Genomic DNA, 17862 nt, shown 5'->3' with positions numbered 1-17862 from the left:
TAACTAAATCGAAATTAAACATTGCAAGGGAGGTCAGCTACAGAATGCACATTAAATGCAGCAAAGTTAACAAGAACAACAACAACAAAAAGGGATAGGGACAAGGGACTTTTGAAACAGTCATCGTGAAAATCAACGGGCAAGTTACAGGTGCCTTCTGACACTTGAATTGCAGCTGCATTAAGTTAAATACCAAAAATGACACCCTCCCTCCCTGTGGCTTCTGAGTTTCCAGCAGGCATTGCTCCCATGTTTTCTGAACATCTTTGCACCCAAATGGACTAGAAACTTGATTTATTTATTTTTTTAAAAAAAGAAGCTTTAGATTCCCTGGAATCTAAATTTTGGAGCCAGGACCACATCATGCATTCTTGCCAGTATTTTCATGGGGTTGTGATGAGACGCTTCCTGTGACACCCCCCCCAAAACACACACACACACACACACACATTTAAAATTGCTCTGAAAGTTCCCCAGATAATTCAGCTGTCCTTTCAGCTGTGGGACACCCTCCCCTATCGATCCAGCCCGACAGCAAAGCCCCGTTTTACAGTCCACCGTCTCTCCATCTCTCTCTCCTCGTGACCCCCCCTCCTTTAAATTAAACAGCAGGAGCCTCAGAACAGCTTGGAGGGGTGTGTATGTGTCTTTACACAGAGCTGCATCTGTGACTATTATTAATCAGCTTTGTGCCGTATATATTTGCCACCTACTTGGGAGGTCAGCCTGGAGGCACAGGAGCTGGAGCGCAGCCAATTAGCTTTGTTGGTGGGGGGAGAAGGGGAGAGAAAAAAATTAATCCCATTATTAATCTTTCTCCCCGAATGCAAACACGGAGGGTGGGTGGGATTGTCTGTGTCTTCAGCCTCTCTTGTTCTCTGTTTAAATTTTTTAAAAAGCGAGAGGAACAGGGAGCTCATCTCACGGGTCTTTGCAAGCTGACACCCCATGGTTGAAATTACACAGCCAATCCAGACACAAGCACCGCAACATTCAAAACGTTCCTGATCGAGTCAGCAGTGTGGCTTTGGCCTTCGGGGTTCTTGCGGGTGAGGCCTGCGCATTCCAGCCAGCTTTAGACAAAGAGACTGTCAAAGCCCCAAACCGCTGCCCTTAACTCGGAGCAGGTCGGAACGGGGGACTGTTTGTAGAAACCCCCAAAGCAGTGATCTATCGTACAACTTTTAGGAAGGTGGGAAGCGAAAACTTTATATCAGACCCTGTTATACAGATTGCCCTGTTAGGTATTCATTTATATTTTAAAAAGTACCTGGAATTGGCTTGTTTTGTTTTTAGAGATTGCTTTAAATTCAGTGCCCTTCAGTGCAAGAGGCAGTAGGCCTGTGAATCACCAGGAGGAGGGGATCACAGGGCTGTCACCATTGCACCTCACTTCCCGTGTGGGCTTCCCTGGCCCCCATGAGAACAGGATGTCAGGCTGCATGGCCACGAGCTTGATGGGACTCTGGTCTGACCCAGCATGGCTCTTCTTATAATGTTCTAAGCTGATTGAAGAAGTGTGTGGGTGTGTATTCAATGCTTTCCAGTAACAAATGCATGCCACAATTTCACATAAGTGTAGAAAGCACCCGGGGTGTGTGGGTGTTGTCTTTGCCGTACCATTCAGCTTCCATGTAGCTGAAACTGCACCATACACAAAGCCCTCCCAGGATACACACCGACAGGAGTTGCTTTTAAAAAGTGAGGACTGGAACCTTGAAGCTGATGCGGATCATTTTTCCTCCACATCTCTTGCCCTGCAGATTCTGACGACGACGGGGAGTCTGAGGCCGCCAAGCAGCTGATCCAGCCCATTGCCGAGAAAATAATTGCCAAATACAAAGCCAAAGACGAAGAGGCTCCTCTGCTGTTTTTTGTTGCCGGAGAGGTACGGCCAGGGAAGGGGGAGCCGCGGCAGTGGGGGGAAAGGGTGGGTCTTGCATGGGCACTCGACATAATTGACTGCTAATGTATTTGGGCTGCTGATTCCTCTTAGGGAGGGCATCTGTGTTAAAAGCTGAAAGCTGCAACACTCGGCCGTCTGCCCCTTTCCCCAGCGCACCCTGGGAAAGGGGCAAGGTTTCTTTAACAACTCAGCATCCTCACCAGCCTACAAGACCCAGCATTCCCCAGGGGAGAGGCAAAGGAAGTGTCATCAGCCAAGGGCCACATTCTCTTCTCAGGGATCTTCTAAGGGCCACAGGCTTGGGCTTGGGGCGAGGCCAGAGTGAGCGGAGCAAAGGATGCAGCATAAATTTGTAGAGGAAGTTCCTTTGCAGCTGCACCAAAGTCAGGGGTCTCACTCTCTGCACACTCACAGAGGGGAGGGGATGTGGCCTAGGGAGAGGACCGAGGGCCAGATAGGGAAGCCCTGAGGGCCGATCTGAGTTTCCCCACCCCTGCTGCTTAAGGCAAAGCCATGACTCCTATCCCAGAGTCAAAGGATGTGAGCTGTAAAGCTGCTGGTTCAAATCTCAGGCCAGCTGTGAACTTTCTAGGTGGGCTTACAACTTTCTTGCAAGGTAGGAAAGTACTCCTATCCTCATTTTACAGATGTGCTTCCTTGCCCTCCTTCCTGCAATACTTACAGATAATAGCTTGACTAAGGCCTATATCATGCCAACAGCAAGTTATCAAATAGAAGTCCTCTGTAGAATATACCATCGCAGATTACAATTCATGGTTGTGGCTTTCATACAGTTCAATATTTTCTCAATGAATAAACGGAAACCTTGCCTATCGGGTGAGAAGCTTAGGCTAGACCACTTTTCCCTGACATTCTAGCTTTCTATGTGGAACAAATTTAGTCTGGAGGAGCATTTGACCATGTGATCCCTTCCCTTCTTGTATCTAATGTGGTTCAGTCCAGAAACGGGAACTTCAGCATTTTGCCTGCTGTCAGTGAGCAAGCGAGGCTTTACAGACTGTTAACTTAGGCCTCCACCTGCCTCCCCAATCTGCAAAAATTAATACTGGCCCTCCTTTGCAGGTTGGTTTGTAAGGATTGAGAAAGCCATCAGGGCTTCTCATGTACAGCCGTACCTTGGAAGTTGAACGTTCGGAAACCAAAGTGCAGCTTCTGATTGGCTGCAGGAACTTCCTGCAGCCAGTTGGAAGCCCCATCGGACGTTCGGCTTCAAAAGCAACATTTGAAAACCGGAACACTCATTTCCGGGTTTCGATTGTTCGGGAGCCGGAACATTTAACTCTCAAGGCGTTCAGGAGCCGAGGTATGACTGTAACTCATTTCCCACAATTAGTTAGGAACAGAGCCTCCCTGACCACAGAAAGTCTACCTCTGAATATCAGATTCCGGGGACACTGCAATAAATGGGCCTTTGGCCTGATCTAGCAATGTGATCCTTATGTTCTCTCACCCCACTCCTTTTTATTTTAAGGAGTTTTGGGGGCTGAGTATGTAAATTAGGGGGCCTTGACCGAGACATGGCTCAGCTTTTCAGCTCCAAGGGGGCCAATGGGACATGTAACCATTCCCCTTGTTTCCCGAGCGAGCCAAACGAACGCGGCGTTCCCTTCCTGCCAGAGACCACCCCTCGTTTTCCAGACCTTTGTTGCTCCTCCGTCCATCCGCTTCCCCCTGCCCCGCGACCCCCTAACATGTTTGAGATGCCTGCCTGCCACCCACCCCTTGGGATTTCTGAATGCGCTCCTTGTTGTAAAAAAAATGCCTTCTATAACAAAGGTCTCCTGCACCCTATTCCCTCCCTCCCAGATAGCCCCGGGAAATTCCCTTCTCTCCCCCCCCCTTCCTCCTGCTTTTCTCCCTCTCGCTCTCCCCCCAAAGCCCCTCCGCGGACCAGCCCCACATTGACAAACACAGCCCTTCATTCATTTCCAACGCCATCTGCTTGCAGGCTCCCTGACAGCCGCCTGAATGACCCATTCATCACCCACGCTGTAGCTCCTGGATGACGCCCCCCGGCGTTGTTTTGCGCTAACCCTGCGAGCGAAAGGGGGCTGCGGGGACGTGCACATGCGCGGGGGGGGAGGAAGGGCGGCTCCCACCACGTCCACCGCATTAATTTACGAGCACTGCGCTTTTTTGCGGTGGGCGGAGCTTCCCTGTGCCGTCTCCCCCCTTTTAAAAGCAAATAATAAACGAACAAGGGAAGGGTGAAATAAATAGGGGGCAGTGAAAGGGGGGGACTCCCTAGTCCCGCACCTGTTGGGCACCGATAATACGGGGTTGGCCGGACCCGCCCCCTCGCCAGCTGGCCTTGGCCCCCGAAGGTGCTGGGAACGCCCTCTTGCCTCCGGGGACCCGACACGGCGACCCCGGGGGGCTTCTTGGGGCACGGAGGGTCCTTTGTGGAAGACGGAACAAATGTCAAGCCTTTTTTTTTTTTTGAGGCCCTTCGAGCTGGTCGGAGAGTGGGAATCGGAGATTTCGGAGAACTCTGATCCCGGCATCTGGCAACAATGCCTCCTCGCCCCCTTGGTGCAGAAAGCCTCTCCAAGATGCTCTCTTCCATCCTCTATAATGCGCCCAGCACCGTTGGGTCGGACTGAGGAGGATTGGTTGCAGACAATACTGGGGAAGGGGCAGCGTCTCTGAGCACCCCTGGACTTGGCTGACGATTCCTGCGTTTCCCCCATCCCCCTGTTGCCGCGCCTGCGTGCTCCAGACATTGATGGGATTTTGGGCGTGGAGGGATGGGCGCCCGCCATTTTGTCGAGGCAGAGAGGCAGACCAAGATGGATGGAGGCTGGCAAGAGGGGTGGGGGGTGGAGAGCTGCGGTCAAAGAAAGAGGGGGGCACTCAGGGTTGGATAAGAGTGGACGAGTAATAAATAATATTTGCCTATTTAGCAGAGGAGCAGTTCAAGGTCCACTGTGTCGTGATGATGAACCTGAAGGCACTTTGGAATTCAGCTCCCATCAGCCCCGGCGGCTAGCATGGCCACCAGTCAGAGATGATGGAAGTTGGAGCCCAGGGCTCTCTGGAAGGCCCTGGGGTTGCCATCTCTGGGCTCAGAAAGTAGCATCAGGGAGATCCGGCTTCAAATCCCCACTCAGCCATGAAGTTCACACTTTCCCTCGGCTTAGCCCACCTTTCAGAGGTGTCGTGGGGTAAAACGAGGAGCTGTACGCTGCCTTGTACTTGTCGGAAAGGTAGGATATTGATGCAGTTAATACGTAGGAGAGTCTAAGCCCTTCACGTGCCTAGGTTAGCCCTCAACAACATCCCCAAAAGGTAGGCAGTGGCCATGTTGCAGACAGGGCTGGGGGTGAAAAGCAGAGAGTTTGTGCTCCTGGCACTGAGGAGGTGCGTTTTGCTTTTCTTTTATTCGTGGCTGTCGCGTCTGCCTGCATCTCCTGCCAGAAAACCAGGGGAAAAGAGGAATAAATCTCACCAGGGCCTTCATGGCTCAGAATCCCGTCTCTCAGCCCACGCTAGCTGCAGTCACAGTGCCAAGACCCAAACAAAGCAAAAACTGCCTTCAGCAACACACAGACGTTACACACAAACAGATCCTTTGCATCCATCTGCTTCTTTATTAAGGTTTTTATTGCCCATTTCTTTGGCACTCCACCTTGATCAGGCAGGGTGGGCTGATCTGCCCGGGATATCGATGTTCAGGCCGCCTGTTCTGTGCGGGTGCTTGGGCACACCTCTTTTGCGTCTGTGGATGCCTTCAGGTATATCTAACCAAGCCTTATGAGGGAGTTTGGGATTGATTCGCGTTACGGCAAAAGAGATTCTGACTAAAAATTAGGAAGAGCTTTCTGCAGTGGAGCAGATTCGCTTGGAAGGCGGTGGAATCTACTTCCTTGGAGGTTTTTAAACAGGTTGGCTGGTCGTCTGTCAGGGATTCTTCAGCTGCGATTCCTGCATTGCAGGGGGTTGCACTGGATTAACCTTTGGGTCCCCTCCTGTGATTCTGTCTCCTGCACCATTCTAAGCCTGTTTCCCCCCTAATTCAGCCATGAGGACTAGATCCTTGGCTTGCTTTTTTGAAAAAAATGCAAGTGGACCTTCTCAAACTGCTAAAGAGCAACCTGTCGCTCCACTTAACCTAACCACAATTTGCAGCGCTCTCTGTTCACAGCCTTTTCCCCGTCTGGGTGATAACAGAGCCAAAATAGATAAGGGAACACTTACTGGCTTCAGTCAGCTGTCTCTCTCTCTCTCTCTCTCTCTCTCTCTCTCTCTCTCTGTGTGTGTGTGTGTGTGTGTGTGTGTGTGTGAGAGAGAGAGAGAGAGAGAGAGAGAGAGAGAGAGAGAGAGAATGGGAGGAGGCCTTAACCTTTGGCCTGGCTTTCACCCTTTCTAAGCAGAGAGGGGAGGCGGAGGCACTATGCCGCAGACCCGCCCCCTTTGTACTGCCCCCTGGTTTTCATTGTGGCTTGACTGACAGGCAGAGTGAGAGGGTGCTGCAAGCACAGACAAAAGGCAGCTTCTTTTTTCTCCATTGCCCCCCCCATGACACCAAGCCACAATGAACACAAGACCCTCCTGCCTAGTTGATGATAATATTTATTTTACACGGTACCAGCAGTTCCTGAAACGTTTTACACAGTTTAATAAGCAAAAAAAAGTGTGTGGGTTTGTTTTGGGGTATTTTTTAATGTCCCACACTGAAAAGGGTTTACAGTCGGATCAAAGGCCCCTCTAGTCTGGATCTCCTAGCTGCAATGCCTATGTCCCCCCTCTGCTTCCCCTGAATAACAGTGGGTTGTGGATCGCAATGACTCCTGCCTGAAACCGTGCAGAGCTGCTGCCAGTCAGTGTAGACAACAGTGAGCTAAATGGACCGTTGTTTTGACTCTGTATAAGGTGTCTTCCCATACTCCTGCTTAACGCATCCCTTTGTTCAGAACCAAGAGGACTGGAATCTTTTAGGGGGACACAGGGAGCTGCTGCTACTCCACCTAGCCCAGAATTGTCTTTTCAGACGGACAGGGGCTCTCCAGGGTTTGGGTCAGGGGGTCTCTCCTAGCCCTGCCTAGAGAGCCTCCTGGGGATTGAACCTGGGACGTTCTGCATGCAAAGCAGGGCTTCTCTGCTGCTGAGCTACAGCCCCCTCTTCCCCTTTACAGGCAGAAGGTCCCAGAATCACTCCCCAAAGGGCATCTCCAGCTAGGGCTGGAAATATCCCCTGTCTAGAGAGCGGGTGCCAGTCAGCGCAAGCAATACTGAACTCAGAGGGAGCAAGGGGATAAGGAAACCTCCGGTGTTCCTGCCTCTTAGATTTTGGGATAACGGATCTCTCTCGGCCATCTTTTGCAGGATGACATGACCGACTCCCTTCGGGACTACACCAACCTCCCGGAGGCTGCTCCTCTTCTCACCATCCTGGACATGTCTGCCCGTGCCAAGTATGTCATGGACGTCGAGGAGATCACACCCGACATCGTGGAAGCTTTTGTGAATGACTTTCTAATGGACAAGCTTAAACCGGAGCCCATCTGAGGAGAAGCAGAGGCAGGGTTGAAAAGGGGAGGGGGCCTCTTTTTTCCTGCCCCCACTCCCAGCTTGGACCTTATTTAAAAAATTGCAGGATTTTTCTCTCTCTCCAGCTCTGTGCACAACGTTAACTCTTGACGTTCTTGTGGTGCCTTGTTTTTTCCAAACACAGCAAGTTTCTCTCTTCTTGATTTCCCCTCCTAACCAAACTCTTTTTAAAAGGTGCTGCATTTCAGCTGGGAGGTGCTGGTCAGAGGAGGCTGGGCTTATAGTTTTTGGGGTGTGACGGGAGGTGGGAAGTGGGAGGTTTCCCAAGAGCCCAGGTGGAGGAGAAGTGATGGATTTCCCATGGTCCCAGCCAGAGCTGTGGCTGCATTCTGTTTTTTTTTTTATTGTTATTATTAAAAAAGAAATCTCTGCTGGTCACTCATGTAACCTGTCCAAACACAGCAGTAACCAGATCCTTTATCAAAGCCCAGTTTTTCCATCTTTCCAATATGACAAGTGACATACAAGCACCCACACCTAAATCCAGCATATGTAATATTTTGGGGGAAGGGTAGGGTAGTTAACCCATCAAAACTGTTTGCCTTTCGAGGCTGAAGAAAAATAAAAGCTTACAGAGCAGGCCGCTGCCCTCCTGGCTATGTTCTTTTGAGGGGTATGGGAGTGAGGATCCTCTAACAAGTACTCTGTATCTTCTTCCAGCTGTACTCCCTTAGGGTGTCTTGCAGCAGGGAAACAGCATCAGGTTTCCTAGGTGAGGGTCACCTCTCCAGCTTTGCTGGAATGCTCCAGGTTCAAAATGCAAAAGCATTTAATGCTCACCTGTACTGCGAATCGAATAGAATTTTCTCTCTCTTCCCCTTGAATCTTCCTACAACTTGGATCGTAATTCAGTTGTCCATGCCTTTCTCTCTTTGCAATTTGTACACAACCATTGCATCTTGGGAGCCTTTAGTTGCCAAGCCACCTGAAAGGTTGATATTAAAGACTCGAGAGCTCTGGGATAATGAGATTTCCTCAGGCCCCATATCTGCCATGCAGGGCTTAAAGCACATGGGGAGTCATGGGGTGTGCCCGTGGGGTCTCTGTGTGAGATCTTGCTGGTGCTGCCACTGGACCGTATAATTGAGATGGGGCGGTGTAGGAGGACAAATTAGAGGCCTTGGGAAATGTTTGCATCCTCTTGCGCTATCTTTAGCCCAGGGGAGGAGGAGGTATCCTTGCATTTTTTAGCCTAGCTTTGAAAATCAGCCATTTGACTTCTTTTATGAATGACCAGGCGCAATTCTAAATCGAGTGGAAGGTTGTTCACCCACTGTTTAAAACTTTCAGCCGTGGGTTGGTGGGGTGTTTTGGTAGTGGCCTGTTTTTGCTAAAATTAGCACCATTTTGCTGCCCCTCAGAAATTCAGGCGAGTCAAGACTTCAAGTGGCTCAGTTAAGTGGGGTGTCGCCTGAGGTGTAGTCCGCCATTTGCCCAAACGTTCAAGGGCTCAGAGTAAGGAGAGGAGGGGTACACATGACTTCCCCACCCTACTGCGTTGTGTGGCTTAAAGATATGCAAAACTTTTCTAAGTCACATTTGCTCTAGTGTAAGCAGAAGCTTTTGCCTGGTCAGGGACCCCAGTAAAACGAGCTCCCTGGTTGTGAGAGGCGTCTGTAGCTGCCATCCTAACATTCAGGCCACTAGCAAGTAGAGAACTTTCCAGTCGCTCTGAATTGTTGAATTCCACCTTCTGCTTTGCAACCAACTTTCTGCAGAGTGCTTCCTTCCACTGACTTTGAAATAAAGCCCAGGACTCTCTTAGGTATTTTTCTCCTCGCCTTTTTTTCTTCCTTAATCCCATGTTAAATACATCCCCCCTAAACATGCAGCTGATAAAAACTTGAGCAAGTCTCAATAGAGGTGACTCTGATGTTTTTAGCCGTTTTGGCAAGCAAGGTGGGTTGGGTTGGGATTACGCTGGGATAGCACAGCCAGATCCTCTCTCCCCAACCCCATCGTCTCTCTTTCTCTCTCCCTGGCAAAGTTGGACGTTGTAAAAAACAAACAAACTTGTACATGGTGACTGGAACTTTGTAATAAAACCCGTTCTAGTAACGTCAGCTTGCCCAGAGTGTGGTTTTGCTGTCAAGGCTGCAGAGGCAGGTTGCGAGAATGTGGGGACGTGTTTGGGCAGGATAGCGTGGGAGAAAACTCTTGAAAGAAACTCATGGCAAGGGGCCTCGGGACAGATCCGCCCCGCTCCATGTTTTCTTGCAACATGGAGGTGATTTGTTGTGTTACTCCAGATATTGCTGGACTGCAAGTCCCATGATCCTTGGCTGGGGCCGCTGGGAGTCCCACAGCCATTCGCAGGGGCTTCTAATTTGCTCACCCCGTTAAATTATCATATGCAAGAGACCTTGTTTTCCAGGACCTCTCCTTGGAGGTAATACCCAGGAGCCTGGAGTTTATAAAAAGGCCTTGATCAAGTGATGCTTTAGGGGCCACAGATCCAACAGCTAGAAAGTCCTGCTTCCTCCAGACGTCCCTCTTTCTGCAGGATGCAAGCTGGGACGGGGTGGTGAAGCTAAATTTGCCACTGCCTAGAGCAGGGGTGGGGGCCCTCTAGCTGGAACCCAGCTCTATGATCCATAGCCACCCTGTGGCTGATGGGAATTGAAGTCCAACAACATCCAGAGCAGGGGGCAATGGCAGCTCTGGCCTTCTGGATCCTGGAGGAGTGCTGCTCTCATCCCTGACCATTTGACCAAACTGCCCAGAGCTGATAGGAGACCAGGGGTGGGGGGTCGCAGGTGCACCGATCCTGTCCAGGAGTAAAGGAGGGTAAAGAAATCTGGCAATGCTAACTACTCCATGTAGAGTCCCCACCCTTTTGTCATCAAGTGCTTCTGTGAGTGTTCTGCCACCTTCTGGTGAAAAAGAAGCTTAGCAGTTTGAGAAACACATGTATACAGTACTGTACTAAGAATTTTCGAAAAGCTCCTTTTGGAGTGGCCAGAGTGGCAAGGGTCAGAGCTGGAGGTTCAAAAAGAGGGGAAACATTTAAAAGGCATTTCTGGCAGATGGCAGCATTCAGGCTTCCATTAAGGGTGGGCAGAGCATAGCAGCCACCTGTCAGTCCAAACTGGCTTTTACAGAACGTTTAAACCTTGCTGGCAATCTGAAATGAGGAGAAGCCTCCGTGGCTTATTAGAAATACACTCAACAAAGAGAGAGGGGAGCAAATCCAGAATTTATTCTGTACAACTCCACATAAACAATGAGAAGGTCTGTTTTCCCAGCAGAAAAAGATTTAAAAGCTTGATCTTTAACCAGGATGACCGTTTGGCAGATTTGTCTTTTAACTTACTGGCTTAATGCACTAAAACACTATCTGGGTAAGAAACCTGAACATCTGATTTGGACAAAAGAGGAGATTGGGAGGGCTAGGAAGGAAATAGATGGGGATTTCCACCCCCCAAAAAATCAGGAGTTTACAGGCTCAGCCAGAAAGGGTCACTCAGCAGGAGAAAGAGACACCAACTGGAAAAAGGCCTGAACAAATACATTGCATTGTGAAGAGGGACTACAGCAAGGGAGCCTGTGGCAGCTTGAGGTCGCCCGCCAGAGGCGACAAGCTGCGCTGTGCCCTTGGCAAGGGATCAGAGAGGACCTGGTGAGGTCACCCTAGAAGCTGTGCCAGAGGCTGAGTCACGGACCCAGCAATGCACCTTCGCTGCCAGAAAAGGGAGGAGGGGGGGGGAAAGATGGGGTGGGGATGAAGCTGACTTTTTAAAAAGTACACGCTGGCAGATGCCACAGTCCTGGGGCGCTTGGCTACATTGATTTTGTGCCAGCTTCACAGGGTGAGGACCTCCAGGCCCAAGGTAAAGCTTTCTTTGTTATCTCTGAGTTTCAGAATTCAAAACGCATGCAAGATCTGAGAGTCTGGATTGTACCCCTTTAGCCAGCCAGGTATGTGCGCTTGGGGCAGGGTCCTATGCTGGAATGTCCCTCTATAGTTGCTGTTGTTTTTCCTCTCAAAGTATCCCTGCATGGAGTTAGCTAGAACCTCAAGGAAAGATCCAAACATTTCCCCCTGAAGTGCTGGTTGTCTAGATGCAGGGACCTGTGTTTTTTGTGTTTTCCCAGCAGGGGTGGAAGGAATTCAAATGCACGTACATATGCCCCCATAAGCCCCAGTGATGCAACATGGGAAAACAACCAACGGAAGCAGAAAAAGTGTAAAAATGGGGTTGAATGTTTCTGCTGGGCTTTCTTGCAATCACACTTGCCTCCCCCAGAGAGCCCTTCTTGGCAAACAGCCTTTTGTAAACCTACAGTCTCTTAAGAGACACTTGCCCCCTCCCTTCCTGTTCAGTTCTCGTCGGCAACAGGGCTGCACTGAGAGTGCGGTGCCACCAAGTCAGAAAGAATTGACTCTCCAAGATGGAGGGGCCAAAACCAAAGGGCAATGTTTGTTTCTCTGAACACCCCCACAGGCAAGAATCCGGCATCTCTTCCTCAACAGTTCTGCCAGATCCCGGAAACGGGGTTTCTCCCCGCCTCTGACAGCTTCATCTGCCGCTTTCCTTCGAAGAGGAGGATGCTGGCAGCCATGGCACAGTTCAAGCTGTCCACGCCAGGGACCACCGGAATGACCAGCCGCTTCCCCCCAGTGCTCTGGGCCAGCTGCCTGGCTTCCGTGCTCACGCCGTGGGTCTCCCCACCGATCACCACCGCCGTTGCGGGACCCTCCATCCAGGGCTCGGAGTAAGGCTGGACTTCCAGCCGGCCTGATTCTTGCCTCTCGTCTTCGCTGCCGTCCAAATCACGGTCCCAATCCTGCAGAGCCGGCTTCGCCTTCAGGTTGTAGGGCCGGGAGACCCAGCCATGGCTGGCGGCGTTCTCTGCCACTGCCGGTGCGACCTGTGCCTGGGAGCAGTCGGCCACATGTACACAGCTGTCGGGGAGGAGGTAGCTTGGCAGGACCCCCCAGTCCAGGTCGGAAAGGATGGAGAGGCGGAAGTGAGCTCCCATCCCTGCCCGGAGGACTTTGGGCTCCCAGGCGTCGACGCAGCCTGGAGTACGGGGAGAGGGAGAAATGTTAGAAGAGTCTGGAGCAGCCTTGTGGAGAATGTTACACTGCTAGGACAATAGGGGTGGGACGCGGGTGGTGCTGTGGGTTAAACCACAGAGCCTAGGACTTGCCAATCAGAAGGTTGGGGGTTCGAATCCCCGCCACGGGGTGAGCTCCTGTTGCTTGATCCCTGCTCCTGCCAACCTAGCATTTCAAAAGCACGTCAAAGTGCAAGTAGATAAATAGGTACCACTCCAATGGGAAGGTAAACGGCGTTTCCGTGCACTGCTCTGGTTCGCCAGAAGCGGCTTAGTCATGCTGGCCACATGACCCGGAAGCTGTGCGCCGGCTCCCTCGGCCGCAACCCCAGAGTCGGCCACGACTGGACCTAATGGTCAGGGGTCCCTTTACCTTTGGGACAATAGGGACTTTGAAAAAAAGTGGGAACCTTTTATATTTGCAGAAACAAAGAATTTTGACCTGATAGTAGGATTTAAGTAATGTAATAAAAGGGAAAATATGACATTTGTAGAAAATTGCAGAAGATACTAATGAGGTTAATAAATCAGAAATGGAAGTTGAGGGAAGTCCCAAAGGGGGGGAGGGAGAGATGGTTGTGTAAGTGTATGTAATGAGAGAAAAGAAATTTAATTAAAAAAAAAAATTAAAGAGAGAATGACACACTGCTGACCTAAAAATATTTTATGCAGCCAGCTAATGACAGGTCTGTAGCCTGTGTTAGCATTTTATTTTGCTTTTAATTTTTAAGTTGTATACCTCATTTCTATATTGCTATACGCAAGGTGGTTTACAAGCTGAAGAAACAGCAAAGATCACGCACACCTTAATCTGATCCAATACAAAAAAAATGTAACTCAGGATTCAAGCGCCAGTGCATTCTCCCTGTGGCCCTCCAGGAATGCCTGACTGCCTTTGACAGTGGAGCCAAGCATTGCTAGCATGAGCAGCAGCCATGGATAGCTAGCAGCCCTGCGGGTAGATGAAAAACGCACAGCCCACCTAAGCACTCCTCATTCAAGGAGCCTCTTCGGATGCCACTCAGCAGCTGCCAGCGAGGGGAGCAGAGGGAGAGGTGAGAAACTGGACCACTAGAGTTTGCTAAGAGACTGACAGGTTCAGTTGGCCCTAAAAGAACTCTGAAATTTTAAGAACCAGGGCCTGGATTTGCTTTCCCCCTCCATCCTCTACCCTCCCCATCCCTTTTTCCTTTTATGTTGTGACTTTTAGATTGCAAAGCCTAAAGGCATGTCTTGTTGTTTTTTAATTTAACAAATGCTTCAAAAATATAGATAGAAAAGTAAACTTCCTTTGGGGAGGGGGTGGATTCTCATTTGATGAAACTGGTCGCAATCCCAATTCTACAGATCTCTTTAAAAGATTAAAGGAGGAAGCTTTCCAGAAGCAAAGCCTGCCTCTTTTGTATATCTGAAGCCTTATCAAGTCCTTGAGTCAGGTCAGCTTTGGAGATGCCCTGCATATCTTACAGCCATAGGTTTGGAAATGTGTCATAACAAAAGCTGCTTTGTTAAAGGGATGTTGTTAACAGGCATGTTGATTAAGAAAACTCAGTTACCCGTCAGTCTTATCTCCTTGGAGCCAAACTGCCCCAAACCCATCAAGTTCTATTCTATATAAACCTTTCCCAGCCTGATGCCTTCAAGTCTGGGACAATTAATTCCCATCAGGCCACAGAATGCAGAGAAAGAGAAAGAAGCCTGAGAGCAGGGACAGGTAATATTTCTGAGCCCTCTCCCCATCTGCAATTTCCAGCAACTATTATTCAAAGGCATGTTGCAGTTTCTGCCTCACTCTCTCTTAAAGCTGTCTAGGTTGGGGGCAGTCACTGCCTCTTGTGGGACCAACCAGCTGCCTCTGGGAAGACCGCAAACAGGTCCTGCCCAAGGAGCAGAAGCGGAATTGGAACCCAGCCCTGATCTATCCATAGAGTGACGCTCCCCACCTTTGAGAAGCAGCACCCTGCTGCAGCCTGCTCCAGCTGCTGATCTCAGGAGGGTGCCCATGTTCCCTGGGTCGCGGATGTTGTCACAGATCAGAGAGAGGGGCAGCGCATGTTCTTGCTGGACTTCTGGGTACGCCATTTTGGCGTGGTCTGGTCTGGAGAAGATTCCTGGAGGAAATGCAGTCAGGGAAGATTCGTTTAGAACAAGGGTGGGCCCACAGCCTCAAATGGGCCCCTCCAGACTCTCCCAAAACCTCTCCCCAGGCCACACTCCCTACTGGCCCTGCTTCACACACCCCATGAGTGCCTGAAATTCTGGAGTGCCACTTCCAGTCAGTGTAGACACTACTGAGCTAGAAGGGTCAATACAATCTGACTCAGTATAAGGCAGCTTCCCATGTTCCTCTTTAAACCAGCCCCTCTTAAGGACTAGAATCTTGTTTTAATTTCAGGAAAAGAGCTGTGACTCCGAGACAAAGTACAGTGGTACCTCTGGTTATATATTTAATTCGTTGCAGAGGTCTGTTCTTAACCTGAAACTGTCCTTAACCTGAAGCACCACTTTAGCTAATGGGGCCTCCCACTGCTGCTGCGCCACTGCCACACGATTTCTGTTCTCATCCTGAAGCAAAGTTCTTAACCCGAGGTACTATTTCTGGGTTAGCAGAGTCTGTAACCTGAAGCATATGTAACCCAAGGTACCATTGTATCAGCCTCTCCCTGGTTTAATTTCCAGCACTTCCAGGTTGGGCTGGGAATATCCTCTTGTCTGAGACCCTGCAGAGCTGCTGCCAGCCAGTGTGGACGTTACTGAGCTCAGAGGAAACAATGGCCTGCCTGTGTATAAGGCAGCCTCCCTACGTTCCTGATGAACTTACCAATCACACCCTGAGATGCGATGACATCAGACCAGGTCTTGAGGTCTTCAAACTTCACCTTGACAAGGCTGGCGCCTTTCAGCTTGTTCACTGGCAGCTCCTTCAAATGCTCTATGGTGCTGAAGAAGAGTGTCTGGGGAACGGCGCCAGCTGCCAGCGCGTCGGTGATGAGTCGCCTGCCCTCCAGCAGGATCTTCCCGTGTCTCTCGCGAAACGACCTGGACTTGGCAAGCGTCACCACTTTGCTGCAGAGAAACAGATCCGTCAAGCCCACAAACTTTCCCCCCATCTTCCCCAGGCTGGTTGACAAATGTTATCCGCAGCCCCAAAGGATGACAACCACCAAAGGCGATAGAGCACATCGGCCTGCTCAGCCTGAGGTGCTTCTTCCAACAGAAACAAATCCCAAATGTGCACAACGGTTTCCATTTACAACAAGCCCCCCATATACCAGGAGAATGGTTGTAGCTCCACGGTACAGCCTCAGAATTTCATTCACAAGGCTCCAGGTTCAATCCCTGGCATCTCCTGGGAACATTGCCTTCCTGAAATCATGGAAAGTCACTGCTGGGCAGTGCAGACAATTCTGAGCTAGATGGACGGGTTGCTCTGACTTGCTATAAGGCAGCTTTCTGTATCAACCCTCCAATCTCCATCACGTCCTTCTGCAGCCTTTTCCTGCCAAAAATAAAACTAGAGAGGATGTGTATGGTGAGGATGGGAAGAGTGATGTATGGAAGTGAGAGCTGGACCATAAAGAAGGCTGATTGCCGAAGAATTGACGCTTTTGAATTCTGTTGCTGGAGGAGACTCTTGAGAGTCCCATGGACTGCAAGAAGAGCAAACCTCTCCATTCTGAAGGAAATCAGCCCTGAGTGCTCACTGGAAGGACGGATCCTGAAGCTGAGGCTCCAAGACTTTGGTCACCTCATGAGAAGAGAAGGCTCCCTGGAAAAGACCCTGATGTTGGGAAAGATGGAGGGCACAAGGAGAAGGGGACAGCAGAGGACGAGATGGTGGGACAGTGTTCTTGAAGCTACCAGCACGAGTTTGACCAAATTGCAGGAGGCAGTGGAAGACGGGAGGGCCTGGCGTGCTCTGGTCCAGGGGGTCACGAAGAGGCGGACACCACTAAACGACGACAACAACACCCTTCCCTTTTGTTTTTCCTTTCACACTGCAAATACTCAAGACTGCGAATCAGCAGACAGAGAAGACTGCCTTATCTTTTAATATACAGTTGTTACTTTTTTTCAAGGTAGTTTAAAATCGCTTATTCATTTTTAATAATATTATTATTATTATAGTAAACCTGTGTGGTGCAGTGGCTGGAGTGCTGGATTAGTCACTGGCAGACCAGAGTTCAAATCCTCTCAGCTGTGAAGCCCTCATGCTCTCTCAGCCCAATCAACCTCACAGAGTTCGTGTGGGAATAAAATGGGCAATAACCCTGTTCCTTGGAGGAATGGTGGGGTTTAAATACAACAAACATTTCCATCCTTCTCTCTGTCTCCCATCCACCCAGAACTGCAACTCCCAGAAGCCCTTGCGCGCGGCCTTTCTCGTCTGCCCTGGTGGTTCTTGGGAGTTGTAGTCCCTTTCCCATTCGGCCCTTCCCGGCCTCCGCCCGTGCCAAACAACAACCCCCAGAATGCCTTGCGCGCGCGGCCTTGCCTAAGTCTCTTGTCTCCGGATTGCGCCTTCTCGAAGCAAAGTTCCGCTTCTTTGCGTTCCGGCACCTTCGCGGCCGCTGCTTTTGGGGCCTTGCTCTCCGAGCCGGCCTGGTCTCGAGGCTTCTTCGAAGGGCCGGCCTTGGGCTGAGGGGGGCCGGGGACGACCCGTCGCTGCTCCTCCCGCGTCTCCGCGACGGAGGGCAGCACGCGGACCGGGCTCCTCTTCAGCGCGCGGACCCCTCGCCGCCCGGCCGCGCTGCCCAAGGCCGGCCTGAGCAGCAAGAAGGGGGCTCGCGCGCCCCTCATGAAGGCCGCCATATTGCTTACTGGCGCGGGCGTCGAGCGGTATTTCCCCTTCTCAGACTATCGCGAGATCTCCGTCACTAATGGCAACAGCGTCCTTTTGTATTTATATACCGGTCCTAAAAAGCCATAGAGATGGAAGAGGGACGTAAAAAACGTTTGTCCGCAACTTCCGGGGGACATTCGGAGGCGGCCATTGGCTGAGAGTCCCTTGTAGAGCTATGGCATGATAGAGTCATTGTTGCGATTTCCAGGCTCTCACTTTTAAGACGCACCCGACATGGTGTTCACCATAGATGTATAAAGTTATAGATATGCCACTCAACGTTCGTGGAAAAACATTAATTATCGAAGCCTTCAAAAATAAGTTTTATCTTTTTCAAGAGCGCTGTCTGATTTGAGGCGACAGTGCTCTTGAAAAAGATAAAACTTATTTTTGAAGGCTTCTGTAATTCATTTTAAAAGTTGCCTCAGGTTTAGGCGGCGTGTCGTGACGTCCTTCCCACGCGCCAGAAAGGGGAGAGGAT

General features: G+C 50.4%; 2 protein-coding genes across 3 annotated transcripts in view; one reads left to right on the top strand and one right to left on the bottom strand.

Annotated features, from left to right (window-relative positions):
* Positions 1-9540, top strand: part of NXN (nucleoredoxin) — a 68676-nt gene extending 59136 nt beyond the window's left edge. The window contains exons 7-8 of the mRNA XM_083715208.1: positions 1764-1888; positions 7253-9540. Coding sequence (XP_083571334.1) covers positions 1764-1888; positions 7253-7435 — 308 coding nt within the window. The 3' untranslated portion in view covers positions 7436-9540. The remainder of the gene's footprint in view (positions 1-1763; positions 1889-7252) is intronic.
* Positions 7828-17707, bottom strand: MRM3 (mitochondrial rRNA methyltransferase 3). Of its 2 annotated transcripts, XR_014558473.1 has the most exons (5): positions 17034-17707; positions 15360-15604; positions 14482-14649; positions 10571-12501; positions 7828-10397 (listed from the first exon to the last, which is right to left on the bottom strand). XR_014558473.1 is itself a non-coding variant. In XM_083715227.1 (4 exons), the coding sequence occupies exons 1-4, from the start codon at positions 17348-17350 to the stop codon at positions 11945-11947; spliced, it is 1287 nt and encodes a 428-aa protein (XP_083571353.1). In that variant the 5' UTR covers positions 17351-17707; the 3' UTR covers positions 7828-11944. The 2 variants fall into 2 exon arrangements, 1 of the variants encoding a protein (XP_083571353.1); XM_083715227.1 differs by having other exon boundaries at positions 7828-12501.
* Positions 17708-17862: the final 155 nt, after the last annotated feature.

This window comes from Podarcis gaigeae (assembly GCF_964106915.1).
Source record: "Podarcis gaigeae genome assembly, chromosome: 15".
In the NCBI taxonomy this organism is placed as follows: Eukaryota; Metazoa; Chordata; class Lepidosauria; order Squamata; family Lacertidae; genus Podarcis; species Podarcis gaigeae.
Note: the sequence above shows the minus strand (reverse complement) of the source record. Positions and strands in the feature narration are given on the sequence as shown.